Source organism: Muntiacus reevesi, chromosome 1 (assembly GCF_963930625.1).
Source record: "Muntiacus reevesi chromosome 1, mMunRee1.1, whole genome shotgun sequence".
In the NCBI taxonomy this organism is placed as follows: Eukaryota; Metazoa; Chordata; class Mammalia; order Artiodactyla; family Cervidae; genus Muntiacus; species Muntiacus reevesi.
The window spans coordinates 197,951,943-197,971,519 of record NC_089249.1 but is presented as its reverse complement, the minus strand read 5'-3'; the positions used below and the strand labels follow the sequence as shown (position 1 = coordinate 197,971,519).

Here is a 19,577-nt window from a genome sequence, read left to right as displayed (position 1 = left end):
TTTAAAAGAGTTTGTTTTTTAGAACTGTTTTAGATTTGCAGAAAAACTGAGAAACTAGCGCGGAGGCCTGTGCACCCACCACCCAGCTCCTTAGTTTACACGAGGCTGGAACATTTGTTGCAGTTAATGAACCTTATGGAGATGTTCTTGTTGACTGGAGTCCTGCTTTGTCCAGCTTGCCTCGTGTCTCCCTGGTGTCCTCTTCTGTCCCAGGACCCCCGTGACGTTCAAAAGCCCTGTCTCCTCAGGACCCTCTGGGCTGTGATAGTCCTCAGACTTTCCTTGCTCTTTTTTATTTTTTAGAGATTTATTTTATTGAAGTATGTACAGCAAAGGGATTCAGTGATATATATATGTGTGTGTACACACACACACTTTTCATGTTCTTTTCCATTACGGTTTACCATAAGGTATTGAATATGGCTCTCTCTGCTCCACAGTGGGACCTTGTTGATCCATCCTATACATAATAGCTTGCATCTGCTCGTCCCAAACTCCCACTCTGCCCTTCTCCCCTTGGCAACCATAAGTCTGTTCTCTGTGAGTCTGTTTATTTTTCATAATTTCATTTGTGTCATGTTTTGGATTCTATTTAAGTGCTGTCATATGGTATTTGTCTTTCTGTCTGATTGACTTCATGTAGTACGATCCTCTGTAGGTCCATCCATGTTGCTGCAAATGGCATTATTTCACTCTTTTTACCGGCTGAGTAATATCCCGTTGTATATATAAACCGTATCTTCTTTATCTATTCCTCTGTGGATGGACAGTTAGGCTGTTTCCATGTCCTGGCTATTGTAAATAGTGCTGCAATGAACACTGGGGTGCATGTCTCATTTCGAATTATAGTTTTCTTTGGATATATGCCCAGGAGTGGGGTTGCTGGGTCATGTGGTAACTCATTTGTAGTTTTTTGGGGGGAACCCTTATGCTGTTCTTCACAGTGGCTGCACCAGCTTACATTCCCACCAGCAGTGGGTAAGAATTCCCAGACTTTCCTTGTTGTTGATGCCCTTATGATTTTGAGGAGGACTGGGGTCAGAGATTTTGTAAAACTTCCCTCCATGGGAGTGTGTCTGCTGTTTTTCTCACTGTGACACTGGGGTGCTGGTTGTGGGGAGGAGGACACAGATGAGGGGCCGTCTCATCCTTCATCTTGGAGTGATTGCTGTCAGCATGACTCTTCCCCGCTGGTGTTGACCTGGGTCCCCGGCCTGAGGTCATGCTGGTCAGGTGTCTCCACTGTAGAGTCAGGCCTCCCCCTTCCCATACTGTCTCCCTTTGGAGTATACTTTTTTTTCCCTTCAGTACCTCAAATTTCAGAAAAGAAAAGAGAACAGTGAACAGAACAGGCTAGTATCTGATACCCAGATTGGACAGATGTGGCCGATCGGACGTCCTTCTGTTGGACGTCTTGCATCTCTGTCTTCCTCCTCCCTCCCTCCTGCTGGGCAGTCTCCGTTCCCCGCTGCTCCATAGCTGATCCCACGGATGGACATCTCACGGCACCCAGGAGCAGGCCTGCTGGGGCCTCAGTTCAGGGCCTGAGGCAGAGTCGAGTGGTGGCAGGCCAGGCCCCTACCTGGGGCTCTGGAGAAGGTCCGCTTGGCACTGGGGATCCTCTCACACTTAGACCCCCTGACTTAGGGTGGGCCCAGCTCCTTTCCAGGGCTTACCTGATTAGGTCAGGCCCACCCAGGGTCACCTCCCTGTTTTGGGATCTGCTGATTTGGGGCCTCAGTTGTAACAGCCACGTGCCCTCCAGCAGCACTGAGCAGGCTGTCGGAATGACCGCGCGCAGGGGCACCCGAGAACTGCCTGTCATGGTGCGTTCGCTTCTCAGACGTCTTTATCGTGAGACTTAACACAGAACAGAAAACCATATGGAATACGTACTTGTCCAGGGAAAGATAATTACATGCAGTTTATCAGATGGCTCCCCCGTCCACCTCTGTGTAAGCCCCCAGGAAGGACGATGTTGGAAAATGATCTCCCTCATTCCCTGTCCCGGGCCCCCTTCCTTTGCAGCCCCACCCCCACCCCCACCCCCAGAGCTGAGATCATCCTCCCGATTCTGGTGGTCTTCTTGTCACTGCTTCTCTGGGCTGTTCTCCACATGTGTCTGAGTCCCTGGGGGACACGGCTGCATGCTGGCCGGGTTTGAAACCGCCCCCCACCTCCCTCATGGACTGATTTGTCTCTTGCGTCTCTGCTCTGAGTCTGTGAGGATGTGTCCTGCCACGTGTGGTGACACTATCCATTTTCATGGCTGCAGCATTTTCTGTCATGTGACCGCGCCTCCATCTGTGTGTCTGTTCCCTGTGGGTGGACGTTCGGGTTGTTGTTTGCAGTTTGGGGCCTGGCCAAACTTCGTGTTATCTTTTACCTGCTGCTTGTGAAGAAGTCAGTCACTGTACGTGACGACGTGACGTGACAAGAAATAGCCAAGCAGTAGCCACGTTGTCTTGCCCGCAGCTCCTTCACAGACAGGACTGGATTGGCGGGACCATGGCTAGGGAGTGGTGGGGCCGGGGTCAGGCCCGGGCTGCGGGGTGAGCCCACATTCCTAACCACTGCCCCGCCCTGCCCCTTGAAGCATCTTCCTGCAAACCAGGCAGGTGCTCCCATGGGGACAGGGTGTGTCCCAGTTGGCAGAGGTGGCCCAAACTCCGAGGTGTGGGAGAGAGTGAATCCTTTTCTTCCAGAGTCCCCCAGACATCATTGAATCAGGCCTGCTGAGCTGAAATCAGAGCCTGCGGATCCTTGTGAGAGATGGAGAGGCTACAGGGGCTCTGGGACCCAGGCCAGCAGAGGCTCTGCCCCCTTAAACACATGGCTTCTGAGGTCACCCTGGGCAGAGACATTCCTGTGGGGCAGAAGGAGGCGTGTTCCTGAAACTGTGATGGGTGGGCCAGGGAGTCAGTACCTGGCTTCTGCCCACATCTCATTGGCCAGTGCTGGGTCTTGGGGCCACACCTTCCAGCACTGGAGCCTGGGAGCCATGGTCTGACTGCGTATTGGGAGCGCGGGGAGGGAAGAGGGCAGGTGAGCCATAGCTTTGCTGCCTGTGGTCCTGGACGAAGGTGGTTTCGATGTTATAGTGATGTGTCAGCTCAGGCCCTGACCAGGTTCTTATTCTGGGCCGAGCGTGAACCACACCAGAGCAGATGCCATCTGTCAGGACAGGAGCTTGTGTGTGTAGCCCCGCTGTCCCCCAGGCTCACCCCCAGTGGGGCATAGAGGGCCAGGCAGGAGGCAGGTAGCAGCTGGGACCATTGAGATGGAGGCAGGAAGGCTGCTGGGCTGAGGCTTATGGGAGGAGAGGACACTGGGAAGCCCATGCAGGGCCCTGATGGAGGGCGGGCAGCCAGACCAGGAGCAGGGAGATGGGAGGGCCCTGAGTAGGGAGTTACCCCCACGGTTCCAGAAAGAGCCCTCTGCCAGGGGGACGCTAGCTGTGGAAGGGAGGGCTGGGAGCCTGGGCGTGGGGGTTGGTCTGGCAGGTCGGGGTAGCCCTTGCTGCCTGGGCCAGCCGGCCTGCCTCTGTGGGCACAGCCATCTCCTGTCTGTCTGTGACTCATGGCCGCAGGCGTGGCTGGCCCGTCGCACAGCCCGCTGGCTTGGTCTGGCAGGAGCAGATGGCCCTTCATTTTGGAGTCTTTTGTTCAGAGTGGGCGCTTTGGGGTTGGAACGGCCAAGGCTGCGCTGGCTCAGGCTGCTTGAGGGATTGCTGCGCTTTTGCTTTAGGGTAGCAGGGGCCATCCCCGCCCGCCCAGAACTCCAGGCTGGGGCACCAGGCTAGTCACCCTAAGAAACCATTGGTTCTAGAGAAGTGTCGTCGCTGGGCATCTGTCCATCCTGAGATGCCCCCACCAGCAGTGTTTGGATTAGAGGTTGATTCAAATATCCGTGGTCTTGGCCCCAGGAGTCGCTCACCCTCCCACCCATCCTGTAGATCCGGCTGTGTGTGCTGGGTCTCGTTTCCATGGCAAACTTCTCTGCTGTTGGCCGCTTTCAGCTCCCCGGAAGGGAGATTCCTGCAAATCTGAGCTGAGGGCGTCTTCGTTAGCTTTGCTTCAGAACCTGGCTGAGGACGAGTTTCCCCTCACGTGGGCACAGCAGCAGGAGACAGGAGCAGGGCTGTGCAACCGGCAGGCTCACGTGGCTGGTGTGAGACGAGCTGAAGGTGCTCTCTCTGCGGCTCCTCTCGGTCTGCGTGCCCTCCCCACCTAACTCCCCTGAAGGGCCAGAGTCCCCACATATGAACAGGCCCGGAGCCACTCCGCATTGAGGCCGCCTTGGCTCTCGCAGCCCGAGGACAGACCTGGACCCCTGGGCACACTCTCCAACCCCCCAGCTCCCCCCGCACCCTGGCCTGGCCTGTGATGTCCAAGTCCTGCCCTGCGGATGCTCATGGGCTCTGTGTACCTCCCTCTGTTCTTTCCTATTCACACCTTCTGTGCGTTTCTGCAGAAATAAATCGAGGAGGGAGGGGTGTCCCCCACTGGCGCGGAGTTCGTGGGCCCCGGCACACTGGCAGGCTGCCTCCTGGTTTTATGATCAGAAATTGAGGCCAGTTCGAGGGGGAGATGGCGGTGGCTTTTCCGGTGGCATCGGGTGCTCACTGGCACTGCGTCCCCACACACTGACCCCCCATCACTGACAGCCCAAGGCTGTCTCCCCACTGATCTGAGGCTGTACTGATCGGCTCGCCTTTAAAACCTCACCTGAGAAGGGCCCCCACAGCTTCAAAAGCAACGTCGAAACCCAGCTTGCCTGTGACTTGGCATTTTTGGTCCTGTTGTATGACAAAAATAATTCAAGGACCTGAAATAGACCGGGGCTGGAGATCAGCTGCCTCCAATTCAGCATTTAGTTGCCTTTAACACTTGCCTTGTAAAGCCTGCTCCTTAATAAAAGTGGGTGACCGGCTCTTGTGAACTAGGCCCTGGAGCTGGGGGTCATTCAGGTGCTGACCCACCCCCAGGTTCCCAGGGAAGCAGGGAACAGGGCGAGTGTGGAGGCCAGGGCGCCCTCCACCCACGCCCTGAGAGGCCTAGGCGGCCCCTCTGCCTGCGGAGCATCCTCCCTGGCTGGCATCCCCACCTGAGACTCCCCATTTTCTCTGAGCAGATGTTCCCAGGACTCTGTTTATCTCGTGCCGTCTCAATAAAAATGTCACTATTTGAAATCACTGACACTGCTGGTGTGAGATACCAAATTCCATCGTCTATTGTCCTGTAAAACGATCCATTAAAGATAAAACCACCCGCAGCTCAATAAGGTTCTATCCTGGGGACAATCCTCCTAGGTCCTTGGCTGATCCTATCTCCCCAGCAAGTGTCTGTATCTGTCACATAAAGGGCCCCAGTTCCGGGACAAATGAGGGGGGCAGCCTCCTCGTGCAGGCTGCGCCTCGGAGTCCAAGATGGGAGCTCCTGATAGAAGCAGGACCGCCATCCTTTCCTTTCGCTGTCAGGCAGTTTCAGTCACTCTCAGGGAGCCATGCTGCCAGGCCTAGCAATTCTGCACAGAGGTGCTTTAGTAGGGGAGGACGGTGTCCCCCCCAACCTGGGCTGGAGCCTGACCTGGAGGCACACTTCCCTTGCTCTCCTGATTAGAAAGGGACTTAATCCCTCGCTCCCCATGCCAGCAGGCGCTCTCCCCACCCACCCAGGCAGATGGGATTGGTGACAACTCTTCTGCCCTCCCCTCCCAGGAAGGCAGGGGATCCCGGGCATCCCAGTAGTCCCAGGGCTGTCCGTCTGCCCAGCCTTCGGACCCACTCCCTCATGTTTCAAGGGCGAGTGAGCCTGTCAACTTTTTCTAACATCTTTTATTTCTCCTGCCTGGTGCTGGGTGATCGTTTGTCCCCCTTTAACCCTGCTGTCAGTGTGACTGCTAGTAACGCGTCTTTCACATTTGAAGCAGCATAATGAGGCCCCCCAACTCGTACCTGACAAAGTAGCCTCCTTGGGTGCATTCTGGAGTCACTGTTGTTATGATCACATCCATTACTCCCTCCTTTACTGAAGGATAAGGTGGGGGGCATGGGGGCGTTTTGTGGTGCAGGCTCGCCTTCTTTTATTGTGCTTCGTAGATGCTCCGATATTTTTACAGATTGAAGGTTTGTGGCAGCTGTGTGTTGTCCAGTGATGGTTAGCACTTTAGAGTAAGAAAGCATTTTATAATTACGGTATGGGCAGTATTTTTTTTTAGATATAATGCTCTTACTGCACACTTAATAGACTACAGTAAGGGTACAGTTTAAACGCACCTTTCCTTACGCACTGGGAAACCGAAACTTCACGTGGCTGTCTTTGTCGCGGTGGCCTGGAACTAAACCCGTCCGATCTCAGCTCTGCCTGTGTGCGTGCCGCCCTGTCCTGCTCCGGGCAGGGACGCCGTGTGGCTCACTGCCGGCCTCGCTGAGAGCTTGTCAGTCTCTTGCACCAGACTGGCGATTCTGTGAGTGGCTGGGACCTGCCCAGGTTTCTGTTTGCCCTCGTTTGCGGTCAAGAATTCCTGCTTCTGGACCCCAGACAAGGGAGAGGGTTTATCTTAGTGGTTTTTATAGTCCTCTGGGAAAGTACAGACGAAGCCTGGCTATCTGTGTACTGATTTTTTTTTTTTAATTCTGCACTCTCACTTAACTGTTTAGTTCTTTTTTCAAATGTTTTATTTAATTAAATTTTTTTTTTTCTTTACTTTTTGGCTGTGCTGGGTCTTCTTACTGCAAGGAGGCTTTCTCTAGTTGCGGCAGGCAGGGGCTACTCTTCATTATGATATACAGGCTTCTCATTGCAGTTGGCTTCTCTTGTTGAGCACAGACTCTAGGGCGCTCGGCCTTCAGTAGTGGTGGCTTCAGGGCTTAGTTGCTGCACGCCATGTGGGGTCTTCTCAGAGCAGGGATCGAACCTGTGTCCTCTGCATTAACAGGCGGGTTCTTAACTCCTGACCCACCAGGGAAGTCCCTGGACTATTCAGGTCTTACTTTCCCAGCTAGTTTCCCAGGTGGAAGGTTATGTTGATTTCTCACCTGGCCAGCGTCTGCAGTGCAGTCCTGTGGACCGCTTTGCCCCGACTTTCTGGGGTGCCTGTCCTGCCTCACCCCAGTGAAGTGTGACCGTGGGAAGGTCCCTTCTAGTTCTAGAGAGCTAAGAATTTTTTGTACTGGATGGTTTGCAATTTTATATAAATGAAAGTCATCTGAAGGGACGAGTCGGTAGAACAACTCTCTGTGGCTCGTCTCCGTGGTAATCACATTCGGGGTAACTGTTTCTCTGGCCCTTTGGCTCTGCACTGCAGAGGAGTGTGGCTGCTCTGGCCAGGCTTATCTCTAACCAGCGTGGAGATGGTGCCTGGGCAGCTGGGAGTGTGAGGGGAAGCCTGCTCTGTGACTGGGTTCTTCTGCTTGGCCCACCCAGACCATGGGGCAGCGAGTTGGGACTGTCCCACTGACGTGTGGCTGGAGAGGGCATGGGCCACGATGGGCTTTGTGCTTGAGGATCACAGTAAACACAGCTCTTCTATCTGGCCAGCACATGGGGCTCTGGGGCCGCTGGCGTTGGGAGCTGCCGGGGTCTCCCAGGGCCGTGCGGGTGGCTTGCTCGTGCCAGGTGGCCTCCAATGTGACGCGTGGTCTCGGCACTTCCCTGGACTCTGCCGTCTTGTTTCTGTTCCCGTAATTACAGCCTGTTAAACGGCGAGGGGCCTGTCTGCCCCAGCCTTGTGCAGACACTGTGAAATTAACTTCCTTGCCCTCCGACTCGCGTCAGGCTGAACTGACATTTCCAAAGGGCTCCTGGCTAGACCCCTGCTCTTGGCTCGCATTCCTCGGCAGAGAGGAAGGGGGAGGCTGAGCCTCATGCTGGGGGGAGCTGTCAGGCCAGTGATGGAAGAAATCCCAAGCGCTGTTGTCACCAGCGAAGTCGCATGCATCTCCGGGAACGGATACCGTCCGTGTCACGGTGCTTCCACCCTGGCTCTGAGCAGGACGGTGCTGCAGGCCGGGGCAGTGGCCGGGGGCCTCAGGAATGGGCAACAGGGTCTGAGAGGCAGGCCCCCTCAAGTCTCGTTACCCTGGCAGCTGGCAGGAGCATGTGGGAATTAACTCGTTACCATGGCAACACGCCCTGCTCTCAGGGAACTCGATCCTTCCTGCCGGGCCCTGCAGTCCAGGGTGGGCGGCCAGCTGAGCCAGTGGGCCCTGTGGGGGTACACTGTCTCCCACTGGAGTGGGTGTTCCTTGTCCTGAGAATTTGTCTGAGGACCTCAGGTTTTCCTGCTGTTCTGAGAGGCAGTACCCACCTGGCATTGTCTGTCCATGGCCCGGAAGAGGAGGGGCAGAGGCCAGCCCCCTACTTGCCTCGTCTTCTGAGGTCTCATGTGGCTGTCCCAGGGCAGTGGCACACGACTCTCTGAACCTTCCGGGGGTCAGCTGGACACACAGGTACTGTGGTGCACACCTGCCAGTGTAGCCCTCCCTCCTGGGAGGTGGTCCCAGGTACCCACTTCTGGGCCAGAGGGCCCCAGGTGGTGGGAGTCCCCACCCAGAGAGGCCCGGGTACCCTTGGGGCCCGAAGCCACTTGTTCCGTCGGCAGAACCAGTGGCCCCTGAGCAGGTCCCTACTCTCCACGACGGCCTGTGTTCCTCTTCCTGACACACTCATTTAATTTTTAACTCACAAGGCATTTGCTTATTTATTTTCATTGTTCTTGATAATAATTCTAAGCCATTAGAGGGGAAAATTATATTCAAAAATGCTGTTTCACACTTTATTTGTTTGATGATTTAGAGCGATAGAAAATAGCACATTTGCTGGCTTTTATAGTCTGATAATTATTCACATCCATCAAGCCATTCCAGGGGAATAAACAAAACACCAAGAAAATGACACTATTAATAGCATCCTCTGCTGCGGACGGGAAGACTCTCCGGCCCGCTGTCTCGGCAGGAATACAGGCAGCTCATCCCCGGCCGGAGGCTAGAGCTGCCCGCAGAGGGCATTTCCTTTCAATTTCCCTATGTTCCTGGGCTCAAGAGCTGCCCTCCTGCTGGACTGAGGCCTCTGTCCACCAGCACCCAGGAGCCCCAGCTTCCTTACTGGGCTCCAGCTTGGTTTCAACAGGGCCTGGAGGATGCCCACCTTGGCGTCCAGCCTCAGTGTGTGCCTGGCCCCCCGTAAGCACGTCCAGCCCCCACATCCGTGTCAGGATATGGGTCTCGGACATGATTGCTGGCAGCCATGGCCCCAGGCCTCCCTCTCACCCTATGCCGAGTATGTGGTTTCTGCATTGCCTTTTGGGGAGTGGCTGTGATTGGGGGCGAGGGACGTGTATCCACTCCTCCAGGCCTCAGTTGTAAAAGAGGAACCTGGAGGAGAGGGTGGCAGATGCCCGCCTTGTGGTGCAGCCTGCCTGTCTCTCCACAGACCAGGGGGCCGCTTCCTTCTAGATTATGACATCCGGGCCATGATCACCATTGTTCCCAGAAACATCTGTGCTCGTCAGCCAGTCACTTGAACAGTGAAACTGCTGGATCGGGCTTGTCTCTTCACTGTCACGTGGCTTTGCACGTGTCTTGTGTCCCTGCCTGGGAGCCAGCTCCAGAGAGACCTGGCTTGGTCTTTCCCATCACCTCCATGACTGTATAGCAGATCGAAAAACATTTTATTTTCTCACTGAAGCCCTTGATACTTACAGATGACTGCCTTTTTGAAAAAGGGATCTGGCAAACAATGGTCGACTTCGTCTCTCTCGGCCTCCTCAGCGATTCCACAACATTAAACCCGGAGTTATGGAGCCTGTCCGGTCCTGCTGCAGCCTCGCGGGGTCCCATGCCCATGGTTGCAAGGGCCACCAATCCAAGAGCGCTGAATTTTCCACAACTTTCTGGTTGAGTGTTGGCCAGAAGCAGTTTGTTTAAGAACTGTCACTACCAGAGAGAAAGGGTGGAGGAAGAGGGGTGCATAGGAAGGGCTGGGAAAACACGTGGAGAAGGTCCGGAGGGACTTGCCTGGTCGGCCTCAGGACTGGGGCTCCCTGTGCTGTGGGGGGAGGAACCAGTGTGACCCCCTCCACGGGTGGCCTGTCCCTCTGCAGCCTCCCCCATTTCCGACTCTGGCCCCCAAACCTCCAGTCCACTTTCTCTCCCAGTGGTCGCCAGATTCTGGGAGTAGCGCTGCCCGATCCTGTCCAGGCTCTTCTGCCGTGACTGGGCCGTCTGGGACTGGACCCGACCCCCGGGAGGAGGGAGGGGCTGTTGGACTGGGGAGATGGCTGTAGTGCAGCAAGACGTGCAGAAAACTGGCCTTGCTGGAGAGGGGCGCCCATGCTGGCAGAGGGCAGGATGGGGGAACCAAGGGGGACTGTGTGTGGGCTGGGGCGGGGCTGCCTGCCAGCCGGGAGACCTCACACCAGCCCAATTGTGAGATGGATGTGGTCCCGGGCAGACCGTCTGTCCATCGAAATAGGCAAGCATCCTTTGCCACCCAGGTGACCAGGGCTGCCACGTCCAGAGAGCAGCTGCCTGGGATCACAGGTGGACAGAGCAGATTGATTTTGGCCGTGAGGTTTGACCTTGTGTTGCGACAGAGTTCCTAGGGAGCAGGACAGACTGCCCCCATATTGGTGACCAATAAAGCTGACTCTGTTTTATGGCCCCAGAACCTGCTCTCTAATAGCCAGACAGATGCTTGCCACCTCGAGGGTGAGTAAGCAGCCCAGCTCAACCCAAGGAGCCCCTCTGCCTTCTTCTTTTCTTTTTTCTCCTCCCAGACCCGAGTCCGACCCGGTGGTGTGACGCTGGGTGGGGCTGTGATGATGTAACATGACCTGGGCCCTGACTGGAGACCCATGAGGTTCTGCCATGAAAGCCCCTTGGTTTGGGGACTTTCCTCCAGTGGTGAATGTCTGCTCTGCGAGGGAGGGCTGTGGCTGGGTGGGGGCTCGGTGGGTACCTACATTGCCACAGCCAGTAGAATTCGGGGAGCCTTCACAGCTGCACCAATGAAGCTACAAACACCCTCCCTGCCTCCTTTGTTTGGATGGTCCATGCTCTGCGCTAATGTAGTCAGGACTAGCACCCCGCCCTCCCCTGAAGACGGAGATTTTCATCCTGCAGGGTCCCTGGAGGTGGGAGGGGGTAGCTCTGGGGCCTCTCAGTACCCCAAGGGGTTCGCCTGGTGGTTGCCGACTGTGGCAGGCGCCACGTGCTCTTGGCTGTCGGAGTCCGGACGTCCCCATGGCCGCTGACTTCCGTTCATGAGTCCTTTCTCCTCTCTCCAGGGGCTGCCCTTCTGAACACTCGGCCTGCGTCCTGCAGTCTGTACTTTCTGATAACAGAGGAGCCACGTGCCAACATATTCAACTTTTAACATCCACCAGATTCAATTAATCTTATCTTTACAACTCCCAATTACAGGCGGTAATTAAGTGAAAGCAGCATTGTAGACCCGCGATATTGCATTAATCATCACAGCCTTGTAGCCGTAAATTAGCTCCTTCCCGGCCCTGGGCATCTTCCCAGAAGGGACGGAATGTTTCATTCTGCTGTTTGTGGGGGGTGACATTAATCCCACCAAGGTGCCTTGGATTGGGATTAATTTTAATCATCTTTATGTAAGCGATAAAAGGCCGTTTAAAAAAAGAGTCGCCTCCTCTTTGTCCAGATAATGGGAAATTCTCTGACGCCAGCAGAATTAAAGGTGCCACAGTCACCGCCTCCAGGGCCCCGAGCATGCTCGGAAATTAATTGTGTTTATCCTGTTGGATAAACGAGACAGCACAGCGTTCACCTCTCCTCCCCTCGCCCCCTTTTATTTTATTAAGAGCAGTGGTAAACCTCTGCATTGGGGTGGGCTCAGCTGGCTGCCATGTCTGGGCGATCTTCAGTGTTGCCTGTGGTCCCCCACTTGGCTTCCTGGGGGGATGCGCCCTCACCGGGTCTTGTTCTAGTTCCAGGTGTTGCCCGGCTGATTCAGGAGCACAGTCCCCCTACCCCTCCGCACTGCGGCCTTGGGCAGGTCACTCTGTGGGGGTGGGCCATGGAGCAGTATTCCTGCCCCCACCCCCTCGCTGCCAGGAATCGCCCCCCCCCCCAGTGGTGACAACGGGGAATGTCTCAGATGTGGCCTGGTGTCCCCTGGGGGGAGGATCGCTGGCTTGAGAGCCACTGTCTGGAGTTTCTCCCAACAGGTCTGGAGGCAGATGGTCTGATAACTGCAGTCGGACCCTTTACCATCCTCCCTCCTCCTTTGGACAAAGGACACACCCCACATTTGTTTGAAAATGGAGGTATCCACCTGGCCACACGCTCTCAACTCTGATGTGCCTGCCTTCTCTCGTAGGTATGCCATCCCCCCGGAGCACGGCAAGCGCCTGGAGCGGCTGGCCATCGGTAGGTGCCCGGGGCCCCCTGGGGCTGGGTGGGCCACGGGCTGGCAGCCCCACCCTCCCCGGCTTCCCGCTGTTGTCTGGGTGTTGGTGTCCCGCACTCTGTCCACTTCCTTCCCTCTGGGTCAGGCCGTGGTCCCTCCACTGTGGGTCTGTTGCTTGACACAAACTGCACGGATGTGTGCTTCAACACTCTCATTTTCCAGACTCTTGGCACGGAGTTTGGGATGTGACCCCAGGCTTTGCAGGCTGGAGGCAGCCAGTGTTCTCGCCCCCCCAACCCCCAGCTCCTGGGGCTCCATCCCGCACTCCTCTGTCTTTGCAGAGCCTTTGCTCAGTCTTGAACATGAGAAGTTCAGTTCGGAGGTCCTCACAGTGCTGCACGGCCGAGTGGGGGCCGCGGGGCCATCTGCTGTCCGTGCAGGACTGGATCACCCGGGCTCCCTCAGCAAATGTCCCGCTATCTGGATTGAGGCCCTAGCTGGGGCCTCTTGGGCTGACGGGATTTATCAGAGAGGGTCCTGGGCTGTGTCTGGACAGGGGGCCACTGACCACTCAGGCATAGGAAGGCCCTCAGGGCACGGAATCCTTGGAGACAAGCAGACATCCCGGCTGGGAGGCCCTGAGGCCTCTGTGTGCCCCAGTGGAGGGCCAGGCCATGGCCCTGAGTCACTCTCATCATGCCCCTGCCCTGTCCCCACAGAGGCTCTTGTGTCATGAGGGTGGGTGGCTGTCAGTGCTGGACGGACAGTAGCAGACGACTGGCCCAGCCATCAGCCCTTGCTCCACAGTCAAGAGCGGCCCCTCCTTCACAGGCTGCATCCAGGTGGGGGTGAGGGTCTGCCTCTCAGACAGTGCCGGGCCTCTGGCCACCCTGACCTCTGTGGCAGCAGCAGGCAGCTGGTGCCCTCAGGCGGTGGAACCTTCCAAAGCCGTGGCTTGGTGTTGGCGAGGCTCCCTGATGGCCCGCCGCCGGCCTCCGTGCCTCTCCCACCCTGGGGAGCATGTTTCTCCTGGTGGGAACTCCAGGACAGCCAGTCCTGGCAAAGGCCAATTGCACTTACTTCCTAAGATCTAAAGGGAAAGCCAAATTAGATTTTTTCCCCATTATCTGACTTTTTAAAATGCAAATTAAAAATGTCTTTTCCTGTTGTATTAGCTTCTGGTTGATATAACAAATTACCACAAACTCCCAGGGGGCACTAGTGGTAAAGAACCCGCCAACCCTTGCAGGACACATAAGAGACCCAGGTTCGATCCAGGTGGGGAAGGGGAAGAGCCCCTGGAGAAGAAATGGCAACCCACTCCAGTATTCTTGCCTGGAGAATCCCATGGTCAGAGGAGCCTGGCGGGCTACAGTCCTTGGTGTCACAAAGAGTTAGCACGCACAACTCTTAGCACACACACAACTTAGCACGCACGCATCACAAACTCAGTGACTTAAAACAACACCAATCCCCTCAATTTTGCTGTGAACCTTAAACTACAGTTTAAAAAAAAGTCCTAATTAAACCCCCACAGTTTTGTGTTCTCATGCTTGTGGAGGTCAGAAGTCTACACCAACCCTCTTGGGGCCAAGGTCCAGGCATCAGCAGGCTGGCTCCTTCCTGAGGCCCCCTCGGTGGAGTGGAGTGGGGCAGAACCCAATTTCTGGCTTCTCTGACTTCCGGAGGCGCCCCGTCCTGCACTCGGGGCCACGTTGCTCTCATTCTGTCTCCCTGGCCCATGGCTTCCGCTGCTATGGTTGGGTCTCCCCTGCCCCCGTCTTAGAAGGACCTTTAGGATGTCACAGGCCCCCACAGGGGTCCAGGCCCATCTTATCTCAGGGGCCTGCACTTGATCCCATCTTCAGAGCCCCTTTTTCCAGGGAGGGGACCTTACACAGGCTGCGGGGATCAGGGTGTGGATGTCTTGGGGGAGCCACAGTTCAGCCCCCCACCTGCAGAGCCAGGAACATTAGCACAGGTGCTCTCTCTCTGGGGACGCTGGGCCTTGATTTCCGCATCTCTGCTCTTGCTGTTTGGTGGGGGGCCGAGGGTGCTTGGCCTTCCCTGGTGGCTCAGACGGTAAAGTGTCTGCCTACAATGCGGGAGACCTGGGTTCAATTCCTGGGTTGGGAAGATCTCTTGGAGAAGGAAATGGCAACCCACTCCAGTATTCTTGCCTGGAAAATCCCATGGATGGAGGAGCCTGGTAGGCTACAGTCCATGGGGTCGCAAAGAGTCAGACATGACTGAGCAACTTCACTTTCACTTTCACTTTCAAGGGTGTTTGCAGCTAGCCATGCTCAGCTGTTCTCCCTCAATGTGCCTTCTCTACTAGAAAAGTGTGGGGTGATCTGAGCGCCAACTAGAGAAGCTGGAGGCGGCCGGAACTACTGCCAGGGCCTTTCTGACGCCCGGACCTGGATGCTGGCTTGCTGCCTGGGCATCTGTGGAGGGCTTGGTTCAGTGGCCGGGGTTGGGAGAGGATGGGTGGGTGGGCAAGCAGGAAGGTGGCCTTTGTGAAGTCAGGCTGCACCTGGAATTCAGGGAAGGGGCCAACAGCTCTGGAGGAGGGGTGGGGGATCTCATGGTGCCTCCACAGCCTCTCACTCATGCTGCTCTCCCCTCCTCAGAGAAAGGACTGAAGAGGCTCCAGGGCTGGTGACTCACTGCCCTCCTGGGCGTCCCTTCCAAACTTTTTGGGGGCGTGCCTCCTGGGCGGCTTTGTTGAGATGGGTGGAAGGGGGTTGCAGTTAATATGGAAAATGAATAGCTGCGCTCTGAATTGGGCTCGCTGGGAGGGTTGTGCAGCCCACGGGGAGAGCGTTAATGTGTTGGCGCATTATTGGTGCTAATCACTTAAAATGTGCGCCTTTATTAGAGCTTTAATGAGAGCCACTTAAACTGTGCATTAAAAAGAGGAACTGCAGAGAGGCCGGCGGGCCAGGCGGCAGGTAGCCGTAACTCTAATGGAAATGCTTTTAGTGCAGAGTGGAGTGTGCGATTCGGTCGTCCTAGCTCTTTCCAGAACCTCCATACTGGGTCCTTGCCGTCAGGAGCCTCCTCCAGCCTCGGCGTGTGGGTGGGGCCATGTGTGCACACAGACACATGCACACACGCACGTGCTCATGTGCCCATCCAGGGTGTGCACTGGCTGGTCTCACTGGAAGGGCTCCGGGGCCACCCAGGCCTGGGGGTCAGCCCTGGAGGGAGGTGGACACTTGGGGTGCACACTACTGCCTTGGGGACATGTCCCACACATTGAGGAGCCATGCGGCCCTGCTGTGCCCACTCTGTGTGGTTTGGGGTGAGAAGCTCAGCCACCGTGGGCAGAACCTGAGGTTGGCTTTTCCTTAACCACGCGACTAGCCTGTTAGTGACTTGAATTTCAGCCAACATGTGATGTGGGAATAGTGCTCAGCTGTGCTGGTGAAGCCTGGTGTCTGGGTCTAGGTGTCTGGGCCTCCCGTGGACTCGTGGATCATCTTTTAAATTAGCTACATGGTGCACTCTGGGGCAGAAAGCAGGGGGTGTGAGCACAGATAGAGGCACAGGCCTGGTTTGCCCACTCTGCCCCCATGTCCTGTGGGTCTGGGCCATGGGTAGGTGGGTCATGGGACCATGTGGTAGAGAGCCCTCGCCCAGTCAGGCAGCCCCCCTCTTTGTTGTGGACTTGGTCAGTGTGTGGGGGGGACGGAGGCCCCACTCACTCCTCACCCCCACAACTCGTCAGGCTCTAGAGAGCAGCTCCTCTGTCCTGTCTCCCAGCTGCCCTCTCACTTGGCCGGGCGACCTTGTGGAGGCCCCTGAGGGGAGCTCGGAGTCAGGGGCAGTCTGTGGGCAGCCGTGCCCCCACCGCACACCTTGTCTGTAGTCACAAATGTGGTGCTGTGCTTGGGTATACTCCGCCTGGGGGGCCCCTGGGTGTTTCGTTCCTGCGGGGCCACAGGAGGACAGGGCCGCCTGGCCAACCCGCCCCATCCGGCTGACACTGTCTCGTCTGCTCCAGGCTTCTTCCCCGGAAGCTCCCAGGGCTGCGATGCCTTCCTTCGGCACAAGATGACCCTCATCTCACCCATTATCCTCAAGAAGTACGGGATCCCGTTCAGCCGGGTATGTAGGGGCGGGTATGTAGCCTGCCGGTGAACGGGCTTCTGGGCCCAGGCCCTGCTGACCGTGAACGCCCCAGGAAACTGGCGTCTTCACTCTGGAGAAGGTTCTAGAAGGACTGCAGGCTGGGATCTGGCTGCACTCCTGGGCCTTGAGTTCCTCCACAGTGGTGGTGAGGGTGGAGGTGGGTATCAGGAGGGGTTTCCCTCCCGGTCCCTCCCAACCCAGACCCGAATATCTGCTGGTCCTGGGGTCGGACTGGGGAGTGGATGGTGGGGGCAGCTCCTGATGACCCTGCAGGAAGTGCTGAGGAGCTGGGCCCCCCTTTGTGGGAGCCCCCTGCCTACCCCACCCATGCCCAGGGCAGACGGCCTCACTCCAGAGGGAGCAAATACCTGTTTAGAAATGAAGCGTCTGACTCGTCCGCAGCATGAAAGCTGTGACCTCATGCAGTTTCCTGTAAGGTGTCCACATGGGGCTGTGAGGGGTGAGGCCACACTGGGGGCTAAGTTGGCAGGGACCCCACCACCTGGGAGAGTGGGGTGGGCTGCAGGGACTGAGCTCTGGGGCTGGGCGCCTCTGTCCCGAGAGTGGGCCCAGTCGTCAGGCCAGGCTAGTCCCTCCCTACAGACAAGCCTCCTGGACACGAGGGTCCAGGCGAATGGCCCATGCCTGGAACTTTCTGTAAGGCATGTGGGCCATGGCCCTGAGGGCAGAGGCAGCCTAGCTCCTGCAGGTCTCCTCAGAGAGTGATCTGTCAGGCATAGAGCGAGCTCTGTGAGCAGGCTTCCATGCCTGCCTCTGGCCCTGGGTGTCAGCAAGTCGAAAACTGGCTCTGATGTTTTCAGGCACACAGCCGCAGGCAGCATCACCATGCGGATGGGGGTGTGGCCTCTCCTGCCAGGGCCACCCCCACCATTCCTGCTCTTCAGGTAGTGGCTGTCCCTGTTCTCTCTGCCCCCTCTGTCTTCTGGTTGGGTCGTTGTTCGTTACCAGGAACCTTGCAGACAGATAACAGCATTGCTCACGGGACTGAGAGGTCCTTGTTTCCCATTGCTTTGTCAAGAACATTCTCCACAGCCCTGCATCCTGGAGAGGGATGCAGGTCATGGAAGTCAGCTGGTGGTCGCTCTCCATCCTCCCAGGCCGGTGCCGGTGTGGTCCTGCGGCTCATATGTGCAATATCTGAGTACAACCCACAGGCAGTGGCCTCCCGCTGGTGACCCTGCTGGTGACCCAGGAGAGGCTGGGCTCTGCGGCCATACCGGCTCCCACAGGGGCCAGGACAGAGCTTCACTCTGAGGCTGTGGGACCCAGGCCCTTGTCCGGCAGCAGAGAGCCCTCCATGGGCTGCAGGCCTGGGGACCAGGCTCCAGGCCCTGCAGAGTCAGAGATGGACGCCTCTCTTAGGGCTCCACATGTAGCCCCTCATCTGAATTCCTGGTAGAAGAGTCACTCCACACTCCACTTATAAATCTTTGTAATGGTATTTACTTCTGGAAGAAAAAGCAGATCAATAGCGGAGCTTTTTAATAATTAAAAGTGTGTGTTTCTGTGATCTGCCACAGACTTCCTCATTCATTCTTCGAGAGCTCGAGGGGCAGCCGAGCTCCGGGCTTCCTCTGTGACTGGCGTGTGGGGCCCATGCTCCCTCCTCTCCCAACTGCTCTGCCTCAAGGCTGATCCATCATCCCCGATGCCTTCTAATTTATTGTCGGGCTAACGTTGATGGCAGTGACATGGAGGACAGCCTCCGTGGGCCCGATGTGGAGCCACCGAGATGTAGATTTTCTGAAGGGAACATAATCTTCTTGTCATTCCAAATGAGCACACCTTCCCTTCTGGGCCTTGATTTATGGGAGGGGTCTGGCGGGGGGCTCCGGCTTGGTGACAGGGACCCCGCTGCCTCCCCGAGGCTCTAGCAGACCAGCCGTGCTCAGAGGCATCGGAGGAAGAGTGAGACAGCACTCACTAGGATCAGCTCAAGTAGGATGAGAAAATCAGTAACTGGGTTTAACGGGCCGTCCCCAAACCCGAGTTTATTTACCGTTTCATGAGCTCCTAAGTCCTGCGACAGAAGCCAACCCAGGGGGCCCTGCCTGAGGACCAAGGATGCTGGCCACTGGTCCTGGGGACGCTGCCCATCCCCACCTACCCCTCTCCTACCGTCACTTCATCCCTGCACACAGCTGTCACTTGGACTGGAATTTAAAAATATAACTTAATGCACAGTGACTTCCCTTGATTGGTGCAATTCATTATTTGAAAAGAAAAATCCGCGTGTTCTTAAGGACTGGCTTTCCTCCAGGCTACATCAGTTTTGATTGATTTTTGACTCTGTGGTTGGTTTCTGGACGTCTCACCCCCCACCACCTCCCGCCGCTCCCTTTCCCCTGCCAAGGTTTGACTCCTCGTCAGTTCCTTAGATAAATCCAGCGATTTCTACTCATCCCTCTGGGGTCATTAGCAGGGCACAGAACCATAGTCAGTGACAAAGCAGTGAACGGCCTCTAAGTGGGGCAGGAGAATTGAACAGACACACTTGGCAAAAGGAGGCACGCACCTGCAATGGCAGATCCAGAAACACCAGGACCAGATGTGGTGGGTGGCACCTAGCAACCTGGGGGCAGGGCTGGAGCCTTGTACCCCTACCTGGGCCACGAACACCCCTGACACTGCCGAGGGGGCAGGGGGATCTCACCCTCACTGCCACGTTGGTGCAGAATGGCAGCTGCTGTGGAAAGCCGCCGGGAAGTTTCCTGGGGCTCTGGCCCCCCCGCCACCCCCCCCAACCCCGTGTCTGTTTACTCTGGAGAAACACCAGCACCATCTGGAGAAGTGGTTCTACTGGCCCTGCCGCTCTGCTCGCTGCATCCCGACCAGGGAACAGCCTCAGGCCTGTCAGCAGGAGGCCACATGAGCAAGTAGGACACGTCCACGTGACGGAAGGCCCTGTAGGAACAACAAGGAGTCAGCGGAGTGCCCACTGGGACAGATAAACCCTGAGGATGTGCCAAGCGGAAGAGGCCAGACCCAGAGCAGAGATGGTGTGGTCAGTGTCCGTGAAACCCTAGAGAGACGAGGAGG

The 19,577-nt window shown here is 56.6% G+C and overlaps 1 protein-coding gene across 2 annotated transcripts in view; it reads left to right on the top strand.

The window, feature by feature from the left end:
• The window catches only part of KDM4B (lysine demethylase 4B), a 118,813-nt gene that overhangs the window by 52,963 nt on the left and 46,273 nt on the right, over nt 1-19,577 (top strand). For both annotated transcript variants that reach the window (XM_065917985.1, XM_065917984.1), the window contains exons 7-8: nt 12,351-12,400; nt 16,390-16,493. In XM_065917985.1, the coding sequence (XP_065774057.1) occupies nt 12,351-12,400; nt 16,390-16,493 (154 nt within the window). The remainder of the gene's footprint in view (nt 1-12,350; nt 12,401-16,389; nt 16,494-19,577) is intronic.